At 60.3% G+C, this 23794-nt stretch overlaps 1 protein-coding gene across 3 annotated transcripts; it reads right to left on the bottom strand.

The window, feature by feature from the left end:
- Window positions 1-4348: 4348 nt before the first annotated feature.
- Window positions 4349-23286, bottom strand: NTRK1 (neurotrophic receptor tyrosine kinase 1). Of its 3 annotated transcripts, none has more exons than XM_038768683.1 (17): window positions 23191-23286; window positions 21068-21142; window positions 20183-20254; window positions 19482-19550; window positions 16556-16716; window positions 16113-16255; window positions 15701-15833; window positions 14979-15305; window positions 13172-13189; window positions 12900-12958; window positions 12129-12231; window positions 8315-8461; window positions 7995-8125; window positions 7626-7804; window positions 7023-7323; window positions 6248-6406; window positions 4349-5459 (listed from the first exon to the last, which is right to left on the bottom strand). In XM_038768683.1, the coding sequence occupies exons 1-17, from the start codon at window positions 23208-23210 to the stop codon at window positions 5274-5276; spliced, it is 2283 nt and encodes a 760-aa protein (XP_038624611.1). In that variant the 5' UTR covers window positions 23211-23286; the 3' UTR covers window positions 4349-5273. The 3 variants fall into 3 exon arrangements, with proteins under 3 accessions (XP_038624611.1, XP_038624612.1, XP_038624613.1); XM_038768684.1 differs by having other exon boundaries at window positions 12900-12955; XM_038768685.1 differs by lacking the exon at window positions 13172-13189.
- Between the last annotated feature and the right edge of the window lie 508 nt (window positions 23287-23794).

Genomic DNA, 23794 nt, shown 5'->3' with positions numbered 1-23794 from the left:
GGAGAGGGAGAAGATTCAGGATGAGCTAGGGAGTTGGGAGAAGGGGAGGAAGGGGGAAGGGGTGAGCTAGGGTGTAGTGGGGAGAGTCGAAGGGGTGGGAGGGAGTAGTGGGGAGGGGAGGAAGGGTGGAGTGGGGGAGGAAAGAGAGGAGGAAGAGAAGGGCAGAGGGGGTGCTGGGATGGAGAACAGGTGGCCCCCAACCCCGTTCCCTGCCCTCCCCGTCCCCCCACCCAAATCCACTCTGAAAAAGTCCAGAGAGAGAAGGGTCCCAAGGACCCTTGTGGAGCCAGAACCCAGGATTCCCCCCTCGCCAGGAGGGCCCAGAGAAAGTGTTCCATCTGCCCAAAGAAACCCAGCAGTTCAGGGAGGAGGCTGGAGAAGAACCAAACTATCCCCTCCCTTCCTCCCACCCTAGCCCCACACTCGTTCCCCATGCCCCAGCCAAGTTCCCGTACCCTCACAGCTGTGGGGAAGTCAAGAGAAGCTCCCGGGTCCCACTAGGCCCCTTCCCAGCCTCCCCTTTCCCCGGGTGGGGTTCCTGGCAGAAGCCGGGCGGACTGCCGTCGTCCCTGCTTCCTGGAAGGAGCTGAGTTAGGGTGGGGGAGGAGGACTAGGAGGAGGAGGAACAGAGACTCCAGGGACAGAGGCCCTGGAGAGCAGCGGGCAGAATGAGTCTGGGGATTCTGTGGGGTGGGAAAGGGAAGGGGGAATTAGTTCTGGGCCTGAGGGAGGATGGGGAGGAGTCTAGGCCCAAGCCTGAGGGAGGGTGAGGAGGGGTCTAGTCCTAGGTCAGAGGGAAAATGGGAAAGGATCTAGGCCTTGGCTGGAGGGAGGGTGGGGAGGAGTCTAGGCCCAAGCCTGAGGGAGGGTGAGGAGGGGTCTAGGCCTAGGTCAGAGGGAAAATGGGAAGGGATCTAGGCCTTGGCTGGAGAGAGGGGGGGGGAGGAGTCTAGGTCTGGGTCGGAGGGAAAATGGGGAAGGGCCTAGGCCCTGGCTGGAGGGAGGGTGGGGAGTGGTCTAGGTAGGGGCCGGAGGGCGGGGATGGGGAGGGGATTGTCTAAAGTTGGGCCGGGGGTAGAGACCTAAACCCGGGAAGGTCTAGGTCAATTCGGGGGGAAGGAGAGAGGGGCCGGGGCGGGGCGGGTGTCTGGTCCGTGCGAGGACATTGATTTTCCTGTTTGCCCCCGATCGATGAAGCTTCTCCAGTTGCGTCTCCCGGGCCGCCCACGGGAACTTTTCCCTTTTCCCTCCCCGCGGACCGGCCCTTTCCCGGCACGCCCCGCCCCCATCTCCGATCTGCCGGGGATCTCAAAGCGCCATCGGGGACGGCCCATCCCGTCCCTCGCCCTGCTTCTGAGCAACCTTGGGAGTGGGGGGAGGGGGGAAGCGGGCAGGGGCGTGTGGGGTAGGATCTGTCTCCTCTCCTCTATCCCCCAGGAAGAAGAAGACTCCCACTCGGGCTTGACCCGGGACGAACGGGGACGGGGACCGGGGACGGGGGGGCTCCACATCCCCCCCTCGTCCCCGTGTCCCCATCCCCCGTCTCCCGGAGGAGTGGGATCACGTGTCAGCAATCAGCCCTCCGATTCAGGTCAAGGGCGCATTAGCCACCGCCCCCGGGCAGTGGCGGGCGATAAGAAGCAGATGTAATTAAAGGACCGGAGGCGGAGTGGGGGGCGCTGGTTTAATGCGGGGCCTGAGGGCTCTGACTACGTTTGATTTCCCGGTGGGGGCGGGGGGGGGGGCGCACCTGGAGGCTGACTCGATTAGGGGAGGCGCGGGAGCACGAGAACCAGGGGAAAGGGAAGGAGGTGGACAGCGAAGCGGGGAAGAGGGTGGATGGGGAGGATGGGGAGGATGGGGAGAAAGGGGAAGAAAGAGAGGGACTGAGCGAGAAGTCTCGAGTCTGCAACCTTGGCATTACTCTCGGCTCATCTCTCTCTTGCAACTTTCCATGTTCATCTGACGGTTCTCGCTTCACCATCTCTCCAGAATCCTTCCTTTCCTCCTCCGGCCAAGGTCCACCACTGTCACTGGTCAGAGTTGGCCCGGACTGGGGCTTCAGCCTCCTCAAGATCCCCCTGCCTCAAATGGAGCCCCCTCCACTCCCAACGCTGCACTGACCCCCCCCCCCCCCGAACCTTCCCTGAGCCACATCCAGGAGCCGGCAGGAGAGCCCCCCTCCCTCCCCCATCCCCTCTCGAGTTTGACCAGCCTGGTCCCCGGGAGCCACTGGCATTTATTGCAATTACTGTCTCTCCCCCTAGACTATGAACTCGCAGGGGACAGGAACCGTATCTCCTTACTCTGATGTACTAACCCCAAAGATCTGTTAGTGGTATTTATTGAGCGCTGACCATGTGCAGAGCACTATACCAAGCCCTTGTGGGAGTACACTACAAAGGAGTTGAAAGACGCGTTCCCTGCTCACAGGGATCTTAGAGTCTAGAGTGCTTACTGTCTAGAGTGCTCAACCACCTCACCCCCCTCCTATCTAGTCATAATAATAATAATTAATAATTGTGGTATTGGTTAAGTGCTATGTGTCAGGAACTATACTACTAATAATAATAATAATAATTTTGGTATTTGTTAAGCACTTACTATGTGCAAAGCACTGTTCTAAGCGCTGGGGAGGATACAAGGTGATCACGTTGTCCCGTGTGGGGCTCACAATCTTAATCCCCATTTTACAGATGAGGTAACTGAGGCACAGAGAGGCTAAGCGATTTGCCCAAAGTCACACAGCTGACAAGCGGCAGAGTCGGGATTTGAACCCATGACCTCTGACTCCCAAGCCCGTGCTCTTTGCACTGAGCCACACTGCTTCTCTAAGCACTGGGGTGGATACAAGCAAATCAGGTTGGACACAGCCTAACACATAGGAAGTGCTTAATATATACCATCATCGTCGTCACAGTCCGTCCCAAGTGGAGTTCACAATCTCAATCCCCATTTTACAGATGAGGTAAATGAGGCACAGAGAACTGAAGTGACTTGCCCAACATCACAAAGCAGACAAGTGGCAGAGTTGGGATTAGAACCATGACCTTCAGACCCGTGCTCTATCCGTTACACCATGCTTCTTCTCACTATACTATGCTGCTTCTCACCTCGCCGTTTTCCTGCTACAACCCAGCCCGCACACTTCGCTCCTCTAATCCCAACCTACTGTCTGTACCTTGATCTCATCCATCTCGCCACAGACCCCTATGCCCACATCCCGCCTCTGGCCTGGAACAGCCACCCTCTTCATATTTGACAGACAATCACTCTCCCCAACCTCGAAGCCTTATGAAAGCCACATCTCCTCCATGAGTCCTTTAAAGCTCAACTAACCCCTCATTTCCTCTTCTCAAACTCCCTTCTGCCTTGCCCTTGCTCTTTATTTGCACCCTTAATCCACCCTCCCTCAGCTCCATAGCACTTAGGTCCATATCCGTAATTTATTTATTCATGTCTATTATTCTGTCTCCCCCCTAGACTGGAAGCTCATTGTGGGCAGGGAACGTGTCTACAAACTCTATTATACTGTACTGTCCCAAGAGCTTAGTCCAGTGCTCTTCACACAGTAAGCACTCAATAAATATGACTGCTTGCTTGCTTCCTTAATGCAGTGCTCTGCACACAGTAGACACTCAGTAAATACTGATGGATTGGAAGTCAGGGACAGTACGAGACAGATGGGTGGGGGGTGGGGCAAGACTTTTTGCAAGAGGTTTGGGGCTTCTCCGCCCCTCTCCGCCCCCCCCCCCCCCCCATTTCCTGGAGCCAGATGAGCTAGTGCAGCCAAATCACCTCTGGGTTAGGGACCCTCCCATCTCCAACCACCCCCTATCCAGGGTCAGGAAGAGGATGATGGGAGAATTGCAGCCCTCACAGGTTCCTAATCATCATCATCATCATCATCATCGTGGTATGTGCTCAGTAATTACTGTGTACCCAGCACGGGACTAAGCCCTGGAATAGAGACAAGATATTTAAATTGAACACCGTCCCTGCCCCACATGGGGCTCGCCATATCAGAGGGAGACAGAACAGGGACTGAATCTCTATTTTACAGATGAAGAAATTGAGGCACAGAGAAGTCAAGTGACTTTCCCAAGGAAACACGACGACTGGGATTAGAACCCAGGTCTTCCAACTCCCAGGCCCAGTCTCTTTCCATTATGCCACACTGGTTCTGGCCTCCCCGGGCTGAGAGAAAAACTGTGGGGACCCCCACCCCTCCCCAGTAGTCCCCAAGAATAGAAGCAAAGTCAGAGGCAAGGATAAATATTATGGTCATGATTCTGTAATCCATGCGTTACAGCACCTTCTCCCCACCCCACCCCAACCTGGACCCCCAGACCCTCAGCACCGATCCGCTTGAACTTCCCGCTGCCGGGATCCCACCCATGTTTCTTCAGGTTAAGATGGAGACTCCGACAGATATAGAGCAAGCGGGAGTGAGACTGGGAGGCTCTTCAGCGCTCGCCAGCCCCTTCCTCGGCAGGCCTGGAGGACAAGGTCAAGAGCCACAGAGGGCTGGAAGGGCATTTTCCCTTTAGAGGGGGGCAGCTGGGGACGTCCAGCTAGACCAGGAGCATGGGGGTGGGGCTGGGGCTCGTTGGGGAAGTCCAAATACCACGGAAGTGTGGGGGTGGGGCCAACTGGGGACTTCCAGCTAGATCAGCCACGTTGGGGGGGAGTGTCTAGCTGGGGACTCCCAGAAAAACCTAGAGTGTGTGGTGGGGGGGGAGGGTGCTAGCTGGGGATGTTCTGAAGAACTGCGTGTTGGGGTGGGTTTAGCCGGGGTTATCCAGATTAACCAAGAGCGTGGGGGTGGGTCTAGATGAGGATGCCCAGGTAGACAGGGCACGTGGAGGGGTAGGTCTAACTGGGGACGTCCAGATAAACCAAGAGTGTGGGGATGGGGCTAGCTGGGGACGTCCAAAAAGTTGGTCACGTGGGGTGAGGCCAGTTGGGGACGTCCAGATTAGCTAGATGCTTGGAGGTGCAACTAGCTGGGCACATCCGGATAGACTGGATGCATGGGGTTGCAACGATCTGGGGACGTCCGGATAGATTGGATGCATGGGGGTGCAACTAGCTGGGGATGCCCAGACAGACGGGATACATGGGGATGCGTCTAGGTGGGCATGTTCAGAAAGACCGGGTTGGGGGAGAGGGGGGGGGGAACTAGCTGGAAATGTCCAAGCCGACCAGCTGCGAGGGTGGGGGAGAGGCTAGTTGGGCCCCTCCGGATGATGAGGGTGCGTGAGGGAGCGGGGCTAGCTGAGGACGTCCAGGTAGACCGGGGGCGCCTTGGCCAGGGCCTCCAGGCGGTTGTAGATGTCCCGGATGCTGTGACGCTGCTGCGGCTCGCGCTGCCAACAAGACTGCATGATGCCGTAGACCTCCGCCGGACAGGCCCGGGGTCGCTCCAGCTCTCGGCCCTGCGTGATGCACTCGATGGCCTGCGGCGGGACAACGGGGGACAACGGGGACTCAGCCTCTAACCCTTGAGGAGGGTCGGGGGAGGGGAGCGGTATCGGGAGAGACTCACTCGGCCTCTGCCCCCTGAGGGGGGGCTGTATCATCATCATTAGCCTGAATGGTATTTATTGAGCGTTTACTATGTGCAGAGCACTGTATTAAGCGCTTGGGAGAGTTCAGATTATCGGGAGGGGGTCGGGGGGTGGGGGCGGTTGGCGTCGGGGGGGGGGAAGGCTCAGCCTCTGTGCCATGTTGGGGGAGAGTCGGCGTCCTCTAGACTGTAAGCTCGTTGTGGGCAGGGACTGTGTCTGTCATTCTAGTGTACTCTTCCAAGCGCCTAGTACAGTGCTCTGCACACGGTAAATGCGATTGAATGAAGGAAGGAAGGAAGGAAGCATCAGAGGGGAGCGGCTGGCCTCTGTCGGGCGGGAGTGTAGGGAGAAGGGGTGGGTGAGTCTGTCTATCCCTCCATCCCTCCACGTCCAGTCGATCGGCGAGTTTGCCGACACCCGCTTGACCCTTCCCACAGCCCCCCACCCCCCCCCCCCCCTTCACGGGTCTCCCGGCCCCGCTCCCCGGCCATTTCCAAGCCCCTCGCCGGAGCGCAAGGCGCGCAGAAATCCCTGGGTGCTCGGGCCGGGAAGGGAGAGACTCGAGAGACCAGGTGGCTCGGTGGCGCCCGACCGTGTCCGAGCACCCGGGGAATGAAAATGGGGTCAAGGGCAGAGGAGAGCCGAGGCTGGGGGTGGCGGCGGGAGGAGTCCCGCACCTCCAGGTTGGACAATTGGTACCACGGCTGTTTGCCGTGCGTGAAGATCTCCCACAGGACCACGCCGAAGCTCCACACGTCGCTCTCCGCCGTGAACTTGCGGTAGAGGATGCTCTCGGGAGGCATCCAGCGAATGGGAAGCATCGTGCGGCCCCCGACCTGCCCGCACACACGGACACCGGCGACCGCTCAGCGGACACGCGTCGGGACCGGGCCGGAGTCCGGGGTTGGGGGACGCGCAGGTCGGGCCCAGGGGCGGCGTGGAGGAGGGGGCGGACAAGGAGAAGAGGGAGACGGAGAAACAGGGAGGGGAGAGGGGGGATGCAGAGAGGGACAGAGAAAGGAAGAGGGAGGGGGAGAGAGGAGAAGGAGATGAGGCGGGGGGGAGGAGGAGGAGAGGCGAGAGAGGAGAAGGAGGAGGGAGAGGGGGAGGAGGAGGAGGCAGTAGTTCCCCCCTCCCCGCCCTGGTGCCCGCAGGGATGAAGAGGGGCTAATTGCTCCCTTTCTCCCTGCCCCCCGCCCCTTTGGCCATTACCTCTGGATCGGGCCCTGGGGCCGAGGCTAAAAGGGAAAATCTGAGAATCCCAACCAGTCGCCAGGACCCCGGGAGCCCGGGGAGACAAGGCCGGGGCGGGGGCGGGGCAAAGGGCCCGCACTGAGCGCGGGGAGGGGCGAGCGAGGGCTGGAGCCGTCTCAGCCCTCGGCCCGGCCGCGCTCGGTGCCGAGCCCGCTCACCGCCCCCAGTCCCCCAGCTCCCCCAGCCCCCGGCCCGCACCCGGTAGTAGTCGGTGCTGTAGATGTCCCTGCTCATGCCAAAGTCTCCGATCTTTACGACCATCCCGGCGCCCACCAGGCAGTTGCGCGTGGCCAGGTCTCGGTGGACGAAGTGCAGCCCGGCCAGGTAGACCACGCCGGAGGCGATCTGCACGGCCACGCCCAGCAGCTGACCCAGGCTCAGTGGGCCGAAGCCCGGCTCCGGCTCCGGCCCCGGCCCCGGCCCGGGCCCGGGCTCTGACCCCGACTCCAGCTCCGGGCCTCCTCGGCTCTGCAGGATCTTAGCGTCCGGGCCGTGGGACCTGGGGGAGGGAGAGGGGGAGGTCACAGGGGCTGGGACGGGGGGCAAGGAGCGGGGAGGGGGGGGGCAGCCTGGAAGCTGGCAAGGGTGAGGACCAGATGTCTTCTAGACTGTGAGCCCGCCGTTGGGTAGGGACCGTCTCTATATGTTGCCAACTTGTACTTCCCAAGCTCTTAGTACAGTGCTCTGCACACAGTAAGCGCTAAATAAATGTGATTGATTACCAGGAGCGGGGGGCGAGGCCGGAGTGGGGAGCTGGAGGACAGGGTGGGCGGGGCGGGGAGCAGGGGGGCCGGGGCGGACCTGAGAAAGCGGTTGAGATCCCCGTGTTGCATGTACTCGAAGACCATGAGCAGCGGGTCCCCGTCCCCGTCCGTGCAGACCCCGAAGAAGCGGACGATGTGTTCGTGCTGCAGGGTGGTCAGCAGCTCCGCCTCCCGCTGGAAGTCCTGGCGGGCCGACTCCGACACCTCCTTCAGCGCCTGCCCGCAATACCCCCAAGCGGGTCAGCAGACCCTTGGCCCTGGCCCTGGCCCTGGCCCTGGCCCAGATGGCGGCCCGCAGCCCCCGGCCCCCGGGGTTAAGGCTGGAGTCGCGGCCGTTGGGGGCGGCTGGGAGGGTCGCGGCCGAGGGTCCCTGCGGCCCGCCCGCCCGCCCGCCCCCCTGCCTCACCTTGACGGCCACGAGCACCTTGTCGGGCTCCGACAGCAGGTGCGAGCACTCGGCCAGGAACACCTTTCCGAAAGCGCCTTCTCCCAGCTCCCACTTCAGCACGATGTCGCGACGCTTGATGTGGTGGACGCCTTCCGGGACGGGCGGGGAAGGTCGCGAGCGTCGAGTTAGGGTCAGCACCCCCAGGAGCCCTCGCCCCCTTCCCACTGACTCGCTCTCCCCGGCGGTGACCGCCCCCTCCCCCCCCCCCGACTCTGTCCCCGCCAGTGACCGCCCCCCAGCCCGATGCCTCCCTCGGCCGTCGCCTCCCTGCCTCTCACAGGTGTCGCAGAAATACTGTGGATTCTCAATGACGTTGCCCTTCAGGCCGTCCAGTTTCCCCTCGGCCGGCGACAGGGGGCTGCCGCCCAACGTCATGAAGTGCAGAGACATGGCCAGGCCGTCCTCGGGGGTCAGCGCCGCAGGGCCTGGGGGCGGGGGCCCGGGGAGCGTGGGGGGGGGGGGGGAGACACGGGGACACGGCGGGAGGGTCAACGCCCAAACACATCCCTAAGATACACGCATACACACACACACCCCTCCACTCCAACCAACACCCCCAGAGAGACAGACCCAGAACTAGCCAGACAGACGGACCTCACATCGAAACGGAGCCTACCCACCCTCCTTCCGAACCCCGGGCACGCACGTTTCCCCGTGCAACCCCAAGACCGTTTGGGGATCATCACGGCCCCGCCCGCCCCCCACACCCCGGGGCGGGGGCGTGGAGCTGAATGTTGATGGGGAGGAGAGGCTGGCGGGGAGGAGTAGAAAGAGGAGACCAGGGCACCCCAGCCTCCGTCTCTCTGGGCCGAGGTTGGAAGGGGTTAGAGAGCCCTCATTCAGGCCTGACTGGGTCCAGGACGGGTCTCAGGTCCCCACACCCCTCCCCTCCTCCCCCCACTCCCACCCCCGCCGCTTCCCCCAGGGCCCGGCTCCCAGACGCTGCTGCTGCCACTACCCTCTGCTGCTGCTGCTGCTTCTGCTGCTGCTGCTGCACTTAGTGTTTGACTCTGTTCCAAGCACAGATTAGCAGCTGCTGGTCTGTCCCCAGGGCCTGGGAGCAAGGAGACCCCTCCCAGCCACCCCCCTCCCCCACATCCACCGCCTGGCCCGCTCTCCCCTCCTCCGCCCTCTCCCTTCCCCCCCACCCCCGTGCCCCTCGCCACACTGAACAACGTGAGGCTCACTGCAGAGATCCAGAGAGATCGAGAGGCAAAGGAGAGGTTGGAAGAGACAGAGAAGTGGAGAGAGACAAAGAGGACAACGTGCCCACTCCATGGGGGTGAAAACTGTCCCCCTGTCCCAGGGGGTTGCCCGACCCCCAAAGCCGGCTCTCCTACAACCAGGCCCCAGGGCCCCCATTCAAGACTGAAAAGGCCAAAAACGGCCACTGCCATGCCTAGGAGCTCTTTGAAGCCTGCCCCTCACCCTCCCACCCAAGACCTCATCAATCAATCAATAGAATTTACTGAGCGCTTATTGTGCGGGGACCACTGTAATAAGCGCTTGGGAGAGTACACTATAGCAGAGTAAAATCCGAGTCCCCTTTCCAACTCTATGCTCCCAGTGGCAGGCTGGCATTGCCCACAGACAGAGATGCTGACACAGAGAGGAGTCAGAGATGTTGGCATGGAGCTGGACAGAGACAAAAGAGGCTGGCACAGAGGTAAACAGAGACAGAGAGATGCTGGCTGGAGACAAAGAAAGAGTGCCCCATCCTACAGTTTTTCCTGCCAACCCTTCTGGGCCAGGCCCGGCTCCCGCCTCTCCATCTGGACTCCTGCTCCCAGACCCTAGGTCCAAGCCGAGGCCGGGCCACGGCCTGACTACTGCCTCAGCCTCTTTGCTGGGCTCATGGCCTTCGGTCTCTCCCACCCGGTTCTAATCCTGGCTCTGCTACTTGTCTGCTATGTGACCTTGGAAAATTCACTTCACTTCTCTGTGCCTCAATTCCCTTATCTGTAAAATTGGGATTAAGACTGTGAGCCCCATGTAGGACCTCGATTGTATCCACCCTGATTAGCTTGTATCTAACCCAACATTTAGAATGGCAACTGGCACATAGTAAGCGCTTAACAAATACCATTAACAACAACACCCCCTCGGCTCTACACTCCACGTTGCTGCCACTGTCCAGATGGACTTCCAAAAGGCCACTCAGCTCCCTTCCACTGCCTCCCTGTGTCACACAAAATCCTCTCACAATTGCCTTTGAGGCTCTCTGTCCCCTAGCTACACCTTACCTCTCCCATGCGCTTTGTACAATGCTCTGCACACAGTCAGTACTCAATAAATACCACTGATTGATTCACTCCTCTCCCTGCTTCCTTCATCTGCTCTTCCCCAATTCAGTCTCTGCTGCTCCCGAGCCCACCTTCCAGCTGCATTTCACTCCCGACTCCGCTACCTCCATCCCCTCGCTTCCCCTGTTCCTCCTGCTCCACCTCCGCAGCCTTCCCTGCCTTCAAACCCCACTCCTCCTAACCATCATGCATTCATTCAATCGTATTTATTGATCACTTACTGTGTGCAGAGCACTGTACTAAATGCTTGGGAAGTACAAGTTGGCCACATATAGAGACTGTCCCTACCCAACAGCGGGCTCACAGTCTAGAAGGGGGAGACAGACAACAAAACAAAACATATTAACAAAAGAAAATAGATAGAATAGCAAATATGTACTAGGAAAATAGAGTAATAAATATGTACAAACATACATACATTCATTCATTCAATCGTATTTATTCATTCATTCATTCATTCAATCATATTTATTGAGCGCTTACTGTGTGCAGAGCACTGTACTAAGCGCTTGGGAAGTACAAGCTGGCAACATATAGAGACCATCCCTACCCAACAGCGGGCTCACAGTCTAGAAGGGGGAGACAGACAACAAAACAAAACGTGGACACAGGATAATATTCCCGTTTCAAACAGCATATTTATGCTTATCTGCCACTCAGGAGAATAATTTTGTTTCACAACAAATGTCACCTTCTGTAAGGCATAGGTCAACGTAATCATGAATTTAAACTAGGATAAAAATGACCTCTCCCCATAGAATTTTTCTTTTTTTTTATGGTAATTGTTATGCACTTACTATGTGCCAGGCACTGTTCTAAACTCTGGGGTAGATACAAGTAAATCAGATTGGACACAGTCCATGTCCCACATGAGGCTCACAGTCCCAACCCGCATATTACAGATATGGTAACTGAGACAAAGAGAAGAGAAGTGACTTGCTCAAGGTCACTCAGATAAGAGAAGCAGTGTGGCTCAGTGGAAAGAGCCCGGGCTTTGGAGTTAGAGGTCCCACCTCCTCCAACAAGTCTTCCCCGATTAATGTTCTATTCTCTGAGTCGTAGCAACCCCTCAACCAACTCTAGCACTTTTGAACTTTTTTAAATCATCCTCCTCACTACTGGCATGGGGACAGAGAGAGACAGAGAAACTCGGGTGTGGAGATGGAGAGACACAGAGAGACTCTGGTACAGAGGCAGAGAGATACAGAGAGACCCTGGCACTGAGTCAGAGAGACCCAGAGACAGAAACAGAGACAGAAAGACTCTGGCAAAGAGATGGACAGAGACAGAGGGACTCTAGTACAGAGATAACAATAATAATAATAATAATGGCATTTATTAAGCACTTACTATGTGCAAAGCACTGTTCTAAGCGCTGGCGAGGTTACAAGATGATCAGATTGTCCCACAGAAGGCTCACAGTCTTCATCCCCATTTTACAGATAATAATAATAATGATGGCATTTATTAAGCGTTTACTATGTGCAAAGTACTGTTCTAAGCACTGGGGAGTTTACAAGGTGATCAGGTTGTCCCATGGGGGGCTCACAACCTTAATCCCCATTTTACAGATGAGGTAACTGAGGCACAGAGAAGTTAAGTGACTTGCCCAAAGTCACGCAGCTGACAAGTGGCGGAGCCGGGGTTTGAACCCATGACCTCTGACTCCAAAGCCCGTGCTCTTTCCACTGAGCCACGCTGCTTCTCTGAGAGATGGACAGAGATGGACAGAGACAGAGAGACGTTGCCCGGAAGATGGAGCGGGAGGGAGGTGAGGGGCAAAACTCACGGTGAAACCCGAACTTGGAGCGTCGCCCACATTTGTTGAGGGTGAGGAGCAGCCCCGACAGGAAGACGCAGGCGAAGACGGCCAGACCCACGGCCACGGACACCTGGCGGGGTGGAGGGGGAGGGTTGGAGAGAGGGAGGGAGAGAGGGAGGGAGAGAGGGAGGGAGGGAGAGAGGGAAGGACCAACCGCCAAACTGATTGGGGCCAGCACGGGGCTGGAGAGGACCAGTGGCGTCCAGCAGAGGCCCCGCTCTATTGACTCCAAGCCCGGCACCAGCTCCTGGTTTCCACCCGGGACTCTGGGAGAGGTACATTGACTAAGTGCCCCCCCCCAACCGTCACTGGCTCCTCCCCCACCCTCCCCAACCCCTGCCACCCCTTCCCACCTGCTCTCCACCCCCGGCTCCTTCTCCCTGCCCCCGATTTCCTGCTCCCAGCTTCTGCTCCCTGCCCCTGGACTCCTGCTCCCTGCTCCCAGTTCCTGCTCTGGACTGCTGCTCCTTTCCCCCCTGACTCCCCCCTCTGCCCTCCCAACAAAGCCATCAGGTCCCCGGCTAGGAGAGGTCGGAGAACCCTGGTCCTGTCAGACTGCACCGGGCCCGCGGGGGTGTCCGAGAACTTTATTCTGACCCACTTCTCAGCTCCAGGTCTCACGCCTCCCCTCTACCCCTTTTCCTCCTCCAAGCCCAAGAGTGGTGACCCCCGCAAGGTGGCCGGGAATCTCAGTCGGCTCCTCCCTCAGACAGTGACGCCCCCCGGTCTCCTACTCACCCCGAAAGGGGGGTCGTCCTGCTTCTCCACGGGGTCCCCAGTGGTACTGTTGCCACCTGCTAGGGAGAGGGGGAGGGGAGGCAGCAAGGACCCCGATCTGGTTCCAGCCCGCCCTCCAAATCCCTCCTCTCAGACTGAGCCAGACTGAGTCAGGGTCCTGGGTCTGCCCCCCACCCTCCACCTAGGCCAGAGGGATTGGGGTAAAATTCCCTCTCCCACAGGTCTTAAGGGTAAGTGCCCAAGGCCCCTTTGATAAAGTCCTTAGTACTCACCCACGGGTGACAGGGAGACTGAAATCCGGGAGGGGGAAGAGAGAGAAACAGGTAGACAGACGGGGGGGGGGGGGGTGGAGTATGGGTTAACCCTTCTATCCTGAGGGCAGAGGTCTTAGCCATTTGCAACCCCCACCCCAGGGGGGAGGACTCGGGCCCTGGGGAGACAGGCACTGGATTGCGCTTACAAGGGGGAGTGAGATGACTGCATCGGCCTCCTCGCTGGGCTCTTTGCCTCCAGCCTTTCCTCTCCCCGATTCTGCCCCTCCTCCCACCTGCTGCCCAGATCATCTTCCCGAAACATCCCTCAGCACACTCCTCCCCTTCCTCCAAACCCTCCAAAAGCTCTCATCTCCCACTGCATCATACAGCTCTCAACCACTGGATCCGAGGTTGTTCACCAACTTTCATCCTTATTCATCTGCTCTCCTCTCCCACTACCTCCAAGCTCACACTCTTCACTTTTCCCATCATGGACAGATTGATTGACTCCCTCGCTAGCCTCATCAGCCCTCACTCTCGACTCTCCAGCATCTTTGCTCCCTCCTGTTGTTTCTCTGCCCTGGAGCTCCCTCCCTCTCCCATCCTGCTGGACCACAGCTCTCCCCATCTTCAGAGTCTCCTGAAATCCCTCCTATTCCTCCTCTTCCTCCTCCTCCTCCAGGAGGCCTGCCGGACAGTCTCCTCCTTCCCAGGGCTCACTTCCCCCTAGCACTAAGGTGGACCCTAACCCTCAGCCCCTGCTCATCTCCCCTCATTCTCTCCCTGTCCAGTTTATTCCTCTTCTAAGTCTGCCAGACTCCTGAGAACAACAGCAGTGGTCTTGTTCTCTCTCCTGATCCAGCTATTTGTAAATCACTTCTGTTGGCCTGTCTGACTATAATAATTGTGGTATTTGTTAACTGCTTACTACATGTCAGGCACTGTACTAAGCGCCGGGGTGAATACAAGTAAATCGAGTTAGATACAATCCCTGTTTCATGTGAAGCTCCGAGTCTTAATCCCCATTTTACAGAAGGTGAAACTGAGGCCCAGAGAAGTGAAGTGATGCCCAAGGTCACAAAGCAGACAAGTGGCAGAGCCAGGAGTAGAACCATTGACCTTCTGATTCCCAGGTTTGTACTCAGTACTAAGTACTAAGTACTATTCCATGCTGCTTCTGTCTGTCTCCCCTGTTGGAACATAAACTCGTTAAGCACAGGGAAGGTGTCTGATCTCTATCATCTCTTCTGTGTGGTTGACCGTCTTTCTGTGACCCAACCCCCTCTGCATGCAGCCCTCTGCACATATGGCCTTGTGCAGTTGGCCCGGCCTTCTGTACTCAGCCCAATACTTCCCCAGGCCCTCTGCACACGACCCAGCATTCTACATCTGGCCCGATCTGGAGCTGTGGACATATCGGCTCCCTGCGTGTGGCCCAGCCTTCTTCACACAACACAACATTTCACCTGTCTCTCTGCACGTGGCCCACTGCTTTATATTTGATCTGGCCCAGAGCTCTGCACACTGTAGCCCGGCACTCTGCATGTAACCCAGCACACACGTGGCCCTCTGCACATGTGGCCCAGCATTCTACACATGCACACATCCCAGAGCTCTGTCTTCACACAGCCCAGCACACACACGGCCCTCCGCACACGGCCCAGCACCTTACACGTGGCCCGGCCTGGTACCGAGCACACGGCCCAGGGCCCCGCACAGCCCCCCGGCACTCTGCACCCAACCCTGAGGGCTGGGGGCTGGAGGGATTGGCAGGGGGGAGGGAGGAGGCGGGAAGGAGGCAGGGGGGAGCAGTGGGTCTGCGCACCGGGAATGGGATCCTCAGGGTTGAAGTGGAACGGGTTGTTCATGAAGGCGGCAGACACAGAGGCCTGGGCGCGGCCACCGGCGTTCCAGGCGATGAGCGTGTAGACACCGTTGTTGACGTGTGTCGGCTGGTTGAGGCGCAGGCAGCCGTGGCGCAGGGTCTCATTGGCGCTGGGCTCCAGGTACTCGGTGAAGATGTAGCTGGTCTCCACTAGTGCCGAGCCGTTGAAAAGCCAGCGCAGGGCCGGCGCCGGCTGCCCGTCCACCGTGAACGGGATACACCAGTGGTGCTGGGCCACCGGCTCATGCAGCTGGACGCTGGCTGGGACTGCGGGGGCAGGGAGGAGGTGGCGGCCATCAGTGGGGACTGTGGGGCTCAGGGGCAGCAGGGACTGTGGGGCTCAGGGGCAGCGGGGACCATGAGGCTCAGGGGTGGTGGGACCGAGGACATCGGGCAGCAAGGCCGGGGACTGCAGGAACCTGACAGAGTGAAGGTTGGGGAGGGGAAAAAAATCAGAGAAAAACACCAGACACCCCAAGCAGTGGGCCAAGGACACCGGGTTGCGAGTCTGGGGACCCAGGGTGGAGGAGCCCAAGAGAATGAGGCATCGAAACAAGGGATACTGGTGCAGGGTGGGGCAGGGGATGCCAGTGAAATCAGAGAGAGGGACCAGAGGCCCCAGGCCGTGGGGCGAGGACCTCAGGCAGTGGGGCGGGACTCACAGGACACGTTGACCCAGACAGAGCGCTCGGTCCGCCCCACCTCGTTCTCGGCCCAACAGGTCACGTTCTTGCGGTTCAGCTCCCGGGACACGTTGGCCAGGGTCAGACTTGGGGCTTTGCCCTCCCAAGACTCCTGGTGGGAGAGATGCCAACACCCAGGTGGACCAGGGCTCAGGACCACCGACTATGACCTCCCAGCCCACTGCCCTCCATCCCAGCTGGGTCATAGGGGTTTGGGGGCAGGCAGGGGGCATGGCACCTGGGGCTCCTCTGGGGGTCTGGATGGGAGATATGGTGGGGGGTTCCCAGGGAAGGGTCATTAGCAGGCCACAGAGGTCACAGTGTGGGGAGGGGGTTCACAGAGGGGCACAGGGGTGATGGAGGCTGAGGTCGGGGGTGGGGACCAGCTCACGGAAACACTGGCGAAGTCCTCCAGTTCTGCCCCATTCCAGTGGGCCTGGGCAGGGGGCTGCCCGCTCACATTGCACAGCAGTATCACAGAGCCACCCACGCCCGGCATCGGGCTCAGAAACATAATCTGCAGCATCGGAAGCTCTGGGGAGGGGCCGGAGGTGGGGGTGGGGTGCAGCAGGCAGTCAGTCGGGAACAACCAGAACCCCCTCGGCCTCACCGAGGGGGCTAAGTACTCAGACCTCCTGTCCCCTCCCCTACCCTAAAGATCAGTCCGTCACCTTCCCCCTGGATCAGTCCGAGACCCTTCCCCCAGTTAGACCCCATGACCTGTCCCCCAAGACCAACCCTTCAGATCAGCTGAGACCCCTACCCCCAGATCAGCCCATGACCACTTTCCCCAGATCAGCCCGAGACCACCCGTAAGCCCCGTCCCCGACTTACCGCAGTTCCCAATGGGTGCGTCAGACAGGAGCTCGGGGGCCCCAGGCCCCTCGCCCTGGCAGAGCAGGGCCTGCCCGCCAAGCCCCAGCAGCCCTTGGGCCTGCCACAGCTGCAGCCACCGGATCCCACAGGAACAGTGCAGGGGATTGCCGGTCAGGACCCTACAGGGGGAGGGGAAGAGAGGGAAGGAGAGGGGAAGGGAGGGTGCTGGAGAGGGAGGGGACACACAAGCCCCAGCCGGGTGCCTCTCCAGCAAGCCCTGGGCATGCAAGCTCAACACACACCCCTCGCACTCACACCAGAAACACACATCGGATCCTGTCAATCGATCCGTCGATCAATCTGGTCCTGGTACTTTTTGAGCTTCCTCTGACTAGAGCCCCAGAGACTGAACGCCTGGGAGAGTGAAATAGAATTAGTACGCTTGATCCCTGATCCCTGATCCTCCAGGAGCTTACAGTCCAGTGCCAAAAATGGGGACTAGAATTCATTCCTGACAGAGAGAAGCCAAAGAGTTTGAAGAGATGCAGGGAAGCAGTGGGGACCAGTGGATAAAGCCCGGGCCTGAGGGTCAGAGGACTTGGGTTCTCATTCTGGCTCCACCACTTGTGTGCTGTGTGACCTTGGAAAAGTGATTTCATTTCTCTGAGCTTCAGTTTCCTCAATTGCAAAATCGGGATTCAATACCTGTTCTCCCTCCTACTTAGACTATGAGCCCTGTGTGAGACGGGAGTATATGAATAACTCATATCTACCCTAGGGCTTAGAATAGTGCTTAAAACATGGTCAGCGCTTACCAAATACCATAAAAAATTAAAACAGGAGGTCCATAAGTGGTACAAACTGGAAGCCAGGGCAGGGCCAGCGGCTGCTGAGACAGCAGGAGGGATGCGAGGTAGAACACAAGTGCGCAGGTGAGGCTTTTAAAACACAGAGCGAGACAGGGAGGCAAAGATGGATGCTGAGGGGCAGCGAGGCAGACTGAGATCAGGCTGCAGGCATGAGAGAAGTCAAACAGCGCTCATGAGAGGAAATGGGTTGGAATTCAAGGCCCTCGGTCGGAACACTCCATCTAGGCCAACATTCTGCCTCTTGCACACTTGGCTCCTCCCAAGCCGACCGACTCACTGAGCCCAGTGCTCCTCCCTCTCACCGTCCACACCTAGCTCATTCGCCTGGAACGCCCTCCCCCTTGCACCTCTGGCAGTCCGCTGCTCTCCCCATCATCGAGGCTCTTCTGAAATCTCACCTCCTCCAGAAGGCCTTCCCTGATTCATATCTCACCCCCCACAACACCCTATCGCCCCACCACTTGGGTACCCAAGGTCCCCATCCCTCCTGTTGTTCCAGTCATGTAAGTATGCCTATTTCTTGATGTGCTCTCTACTCCCCCTCCCCGTCAGGGGAGCACTTTTTGTATTGCGGAGGTGACACTGAACAAGACCGGGCCCACTTCCCATCCCTGCTTCACCCCGCTGGTGATGGGGTCGGGCCCGACCAGCTGTGCCGTGACAAAGCCGTGCCATGGAGAAGCCATCTCAGAACTTGGATGAGCTTTTCAGGGGGGCTGGATCTGCCGGGTACTTTCCAGGGCCCAGATCTCCTGACACTATCCAATGCTTCTGTAAAGTCCGCCAGGCCTGCCCAGGGGTTGTGGGGCCGCTCACTGCCCTTCTCCGTTAACAGACCCGGAGCAGTGATGGCAACCAGCTGCCACGTCGTGGCCCACTGTCCCGCTGAGGATCCGGGGGTTTCTGATCCACATTAATTCTTCGGTGGTTGATATAGGAAGACTTGGCTGCAATCATGCTAGCAAAGGAGAGCAATAGGATGCCTCGATGATTGCCTCAGTTCAATCTCGTGCCTTTCTTCCTGATGATGGGGACAGTGGTGGCGTGATTGAGATCCTGTATCCATTCCTCAGGGGTTCTGTGTGTGTGCGAGTGTCGCCGAATTTTTGGCCTCACAGGCTCTCGTAGGTGAAGTTCACCATTAGCGGTGGCTTGGAATACAGAGGATGGCGGTACGTGCAGAGGGAGAGCTTGGAATATGGAGGACGGCCGCAAAAGCTGAGGGAGAGCTTGGATTGGGGTTTCAGCAGGGGGTCTGGGCCCCGCCTGTGTAGAGCTGAGCAGTGCTGCCATGGGGTGCAGAGGCCCTCGTGGACGGTCATCCCTCGTGGCTCTGAGTGCCGTCACGGTCTTCCCCAGGAAATGGGAGAAAGGCTGTGCCTTCACACGGTGGAAGGTTTTGCCCTTGGGGCAGGCCTCATCCTCGCTTGTGGAAGGCGGGCGATGGAGGAGAATGTGGGAGGCTCCCCGCTCCCGCCTAATTCCCTCCGCACCTGGGCCGAGGCTTCCGAAGGAAGCATGGATAGGGGCCTGCAGTGTCCCTAGCAGCGAGTGGACACTTTGGTTTTGGAAGTGTTCTGCAGAGCCCCGGGGCTCGTCCTGCTTGGCCCACCCACCACCCTTCGCCCCGTTCCTCATCTTGATCTGCCAGTTTCTGTAATGCTGGCATCCTGGGGAGCTGGGAAGCGTCCTACGGTGACATCATCACCCATGTACACATACGCATGCACACACACACCTACAGAGAAGCAGCATGGCTTAGTGGAAAGAGTGTGGGCTTGGGAGTCAGAGGATGTGTGTTCTAATCCCGCCTCCGCCACTTGTCTGCTGTATGACCTTGGGCAAGTCATCCAACTTCTCTGTGTCTCAGTTACCTCCCCTGTAAAATGGGGATTAAAAGTGTGAGCCCCATGTGGGACAACCTGATTACCCTGTATCTACCCCAGAGCTTAGAACAGTGCTTGGCACATAGTAAGCGCTTAACAAATACCGTCATCATTATTATTATTATAAACTCACACATACGGCACACACCATCATGCACCCACATGCCTTTTCCTGCAACAGCCACTCACAGTTCCTGCAGTGGAAGGTCCTGGAAGGTTCTCCAGGAAAGATTCTGCAGAGCATTGAAGGAGAAATTCCTGCAAGGTAGATGAAGACAGTAAGAGACTCAGTGACACGGACACACAGACAGTCCAAGACAGAGTCTCTGTGACAGTCAAAGACAGCCACCATCTCCCTTCTCCCTGACCCAGCTGGATCAAGTTGTGACTGTAAGCTCCTTGTGGGCAGGAAACATGTCTACCAACACTCTCGCATTGTACCCTCCCAAGCACTCAGTACACTGTTCTGCACGTAATAAGTGTTCAATAAATATGAGTTGCACTAGGCTGTGGCTGGGCGAGGGGGGCCAGGGAGATAAGGGGGGAAAGGAGTCACCCACCCTCTGTCCATCTGCCAGTCACCCTCTGTCCATCCTTCATCTACCCACCAGCTACCCATCACCCACCCTCCATCCACCTACCACCCACCTGCCATCCATACACCGTCCATCCACCGAATGAATCCACCCACTGGTCACCCTCCGGCCACCCTCCAGCCATCCATCCACTACCCACCTTCCATCTACCCACCAGCTACCTGCTGTCCACCCCCCGGGGTCCTGCCGAAAGCCCAGTCCCCTCCCCAACCTTCTGCCAGGCCCCAGTCACAGGGGAGGCAGGCAAGAGTGGGTGACCCAGCCGTGACCCGGGGCAGGCGTTTCCCCACTCACAGGCGGCTCAGCCGAGAGTTGTGGCTGAACGCATCAGGGGCCACGGAGCGGAGGCCGCTGTGGACGATGGTGCTGGAGGAGACGGGGCTGGGGGTCAGGAGGCCCGGGAGGATCCCCGGCCCCGGGACCCCCCACCTCCCGGCCCCTGCCAGCCGGCAGGGAGGGGAGTAGCCAGAGAGAATCCCGAGGCCCACAGATCCCGCATGGAAGGAGGGCGAGCGGGTGGGTGGGCGGGCGAGCGGATGGGCTGCGAGGGCGGGGCCCGGGACCAACCCTCTCCCCAGAGGCTTCCAGGTTCCAGGGGCCGAGATCAAGGCGAGGGGCGGGGCACGGGAGATGGAGCCGGGGACAATAATAACAATAATAATAATAATCATGGCATTTATTAAGCGCTTACTATGTGCAAAGTGTTCTAAGCGCTGGGGAGGTTACAAAGTGAACATTGGTTGTCCCACTGGCGGCTCACAGTCTTAATCCCCATTTTACAGATGAGGGAACTGAGGCACAGAGAAGTGAAGTGACTTGCCCAAAGTCACACAGCTGACAAACGGCGGAGCCGGGATTTGAACCCATGACCTCTGACTCCAAAGCCCGGGCTCTTTCCACTGAGCCACGCTGCTTCTCTGGGGGCGGGGATGGGGGCGAGGGCGCCCTAGGACATCCCCAGGCCCCACAGGTTTCGCAGCAGAAGAGGGTGGGGCTGGGAGGGTGGGACCGGGGCGGGGCGTAGGGCCAACGCATCCCCAGGCCCCACAGGTTCCGTAGTAGGTGCGGGAGGGTCTGGGTGTGGGGCCGGAACTGAAACCAGGGTCAGGAGCGAAACCCCCCGCCCCCAGCAGGGTCAGGGGCGCGGACCCCCCCCCCCCCCCCCGCGTCCAGGCTCACAGGTTGCGCAGCTCCCGCAGGCCGCCCAAATCGCTGAGACTCAGAGTTTCCAGTCGCGGCTGCTGCTCCAGATACCTGCGGGCGGGGCCGGGGGCCGGGGCGCACATATATGAACACATACATATAACCCCCCCACACACACGTGAACACAGATAACCACACGTACTGTGTGACCCACGCTCGCCACCACTTCACTGTTCCCCCGGCCAGCTCAGACCCCAGACTCGGGGGCGGACGAGGACCCAGGAGTTCCGGGGCGACCCGCTCCAGCCTCTCTCTTTGTCCCCAACTCGCGCGGAGCCCCCAGCCCAGGCCCTCCCGGTGGGCTGGCACGAGTGGGATAACTCATTCAGATTGAAAATCAATGCCCATTCGTTCTCCCCGCTCTGGCCATTAGCCGCCCCCCCCCCCCCGCCCCGCCTCCAGAGACCCCGCAACACCCTAACACGGCTTCCCCCTCCCCCCCCACTCAAGGCCGGTGGGCTCGAGAGGGGTCAGCCTTGGGCTGGGCGCCCCCCGCCCCTCGCCTTTCCCGGAGCGGGCCGTGCACCTGCCAGGCTCCGTCTCCGCGTGTCCGGGGTGGGAAGTGGCAGGAGAGGGGCGGGGAGGGGGCGGGGAGGGGGCGAGCGGAGGAACGGGCGCTGTCGCCTCTTTGGGCCAGGAAGCTTCATGGGGGGAGTTTTTCCCCAGACCCCGGGGCCGCTGATGGCCGGGGGGTCTGCAGAGGGGAAGATCCAGGTGCGGAGGGCGGAGAGATCAGCGCTTAGAACAGTGCTTGGCACATAGTAAGAGCTTAACAAATACCATCATTATTATTATTTTTATCTCTGCTCCCTCTCTCTGAGCCTTGAAACTCACCCCGCCCTTTCCCGGATGCCGGGGACCCTGTTGGGGGCGACGCAACGGGGAGATGGGGATCCTGGGTGAGATAGTTGGTGGCTGGACAGAGCGGGGGTCCTGGGTGGGATGGGGGTGGCTGGACAGAGAGGGGGTCCTGGGTGGGATGGGGTTGCTGGACAGAGTAGGGGTCCTGGGTGGGATGGGGTTGCTGGACAGAGTAGGGGTCCTGGGTGGGATGGAGGTGGCTGGACAGAGCGGGGGTCCTGGGTGGAATGGGGGTGGCTGGACAGAGCGGGGGTCCTGGGTGGGATGGAGGTGGCTGGACAGAGCGGGGGTCCTGGGTGGGATGGGAGTGGCTGGACAGAGCGGGGGTCCTGGGTGGGATGGAGGTGGCTGGACAGAGCGGGGGTCCTGGGTGGGATGGAGGTGGCTGGACAGAGCGGGGGTCCTGGGTGGGATGGGAGTGGCTGGACAGAGCGGGGGTCCTGGGTGGGATGGAGGTGGCTGGACAGAGCGGGGGTCCTGGGTGGGATGGGAGTGGCTGGACAGAGCGGAGGTCTTGGGTGGGATGGGGTGGCTGGACAGAGCGGGGGTCCTGGGTGGAATGGGGGTGGCTGGACAGAGCGGGGGTCCTGGATGGGATGGAGGTGGCTGGACAGAGCGGGGGCCCTGGGTGGTCAGAGAGCGTCGGGGCAGATCAGGGGTCCTGGGTGGGGCAGGGGGCGGCGGGGCAGAGCGGGGGTCCTGGGTGGGGCAGGGGGCGGCGGGGCAGAGCGGAGGAGCGCGACCTGATGGGGAGCAGGTGGGGAGGAAGAACGACCCAGGGGGCATCGGGTACGAGCTAATCCCTCCGCGGCCGCCGCCGCCGCCGCCGCCGCCGCCGCCACCCCTGCCCCTACGGCCCCTGCCCCTTCTGCCCCTGCCCCTCGCCTGCAAACGTCGCCGGGACACGGAGCCTGCCAACCGCCCGCCCCCCCCCCCCCCCGGCCGGTCCCCACAGTGGCGCTTGCTTCTGCCCCCGGCCCTCCTGTCCCCCGGCCCTCCTGCCCCCGGCCCTCCTGTCCCCCTGCCATCCTGTCCCCCGGCCCTCCTGTCCCCCTGCCCTCCTGTCCCCGTGCCCCGGCCCAGTGCCCGGCTCCGTGCCCCAGCGGCCCCAAGACCCCAGGTCCCACCCCCCGCTCCCGGACCCCTCTGCCGTCCGTCCGGGCCGTCGGTCCGGGCCGTCGGTCCGGGCCGTCCGTCCGAGCCGTCCGTCCGAGCCGTCCGTCGGGGGCGGCGCTTACAGGTCGGTGAGGTTCTCCATCGCGGCCAGCGGCGCCAGGCTCCGGAGCTGGTCCGGCTCGGAGCACTGCAGCCCCGCGCTGCCCCAACAGGTGCAGGCGGCCGGGCAGGCGCCGACGCCCGCGGCCCACGCCAACAGCCACCCCAGCAGCGCCCAGGGCCCCGCCGGCCCCGCCGGCCCCGCCATGATCGAGCGCTCGCCCGCCTGTCCCGGCCCCTGCCCGGCTCTGAGCATCGCCCGGTGCCGTCCGCGCCCTCCCCATCCGCGGGCGGACCCCGCCCCGCCCCGCCCCAACCCCCCCCCCCCCACCTCCTGCCCCTCCCCACTCGGGGACTCTTTAGGGGGGCGGGGCCGGGAGAGGCTGCCCTAAAGGGGAGGAGCTGGAGCCCTGGTGGCCTCGGCCCCTCAACCATCTGGTTCCAGACCCTCCCCCTCCTCCTGCCCGCTCCCTTCCCCTCCTTAGCTCCCCCGGCCCTCTCCCGCGGAGCCCCCGGCCCAGCTGGGCCCATCTGCCTCTGCCCAGGAGCCTGTTCTTCAGCGGCGACCGCCCCTCCCCAGATTCGGCTGCATTGTAGGAGGGGAAGAGGGGCCGAGGGACCGCCCCG

This window comes from Tachyglossus aculeatus, chromosome Y4 (genome assembly GCF_015852505.1).
Source record: "Tachyglossus aculeatus isolate mTacAcu1 chromosome Y4, mTacAcu1.pri, whole genome shotgun sequence".
Taxonomy (NCBI): Eukaryota; Metazoa; Chordata; class Mammalia; order Monotremata; family Tachyglossidae; genus Tachyglossus; species Tachyglossus aculeatus.
This window is presented reverse-complemented; position numbering and strand designations above follow the sequence as displayed.

Bases quoted from the DNA above. Each gene is read 5' to 3' on its own strand.
- NTRK1 (XM_038768683.1), bottom strand. From the start codon at position 23,210: ATGGAGAACCTCACCGACCT. The intron at 16,717-19,481 runs GTGAGTGGCTGT...CTCCCCCTGTAG, and splicing joins GACCTTCCACTGCAGGAACT to GGTCCTGACCGGCAATCCCC. The intron at 6,407-7,022 runs GTGCGGGCCGGG...GTGTGCGGGCAG, and splicing joins ACAGCACCGACTACTACCGG to GTCGGGGGCCGCACGATGCT.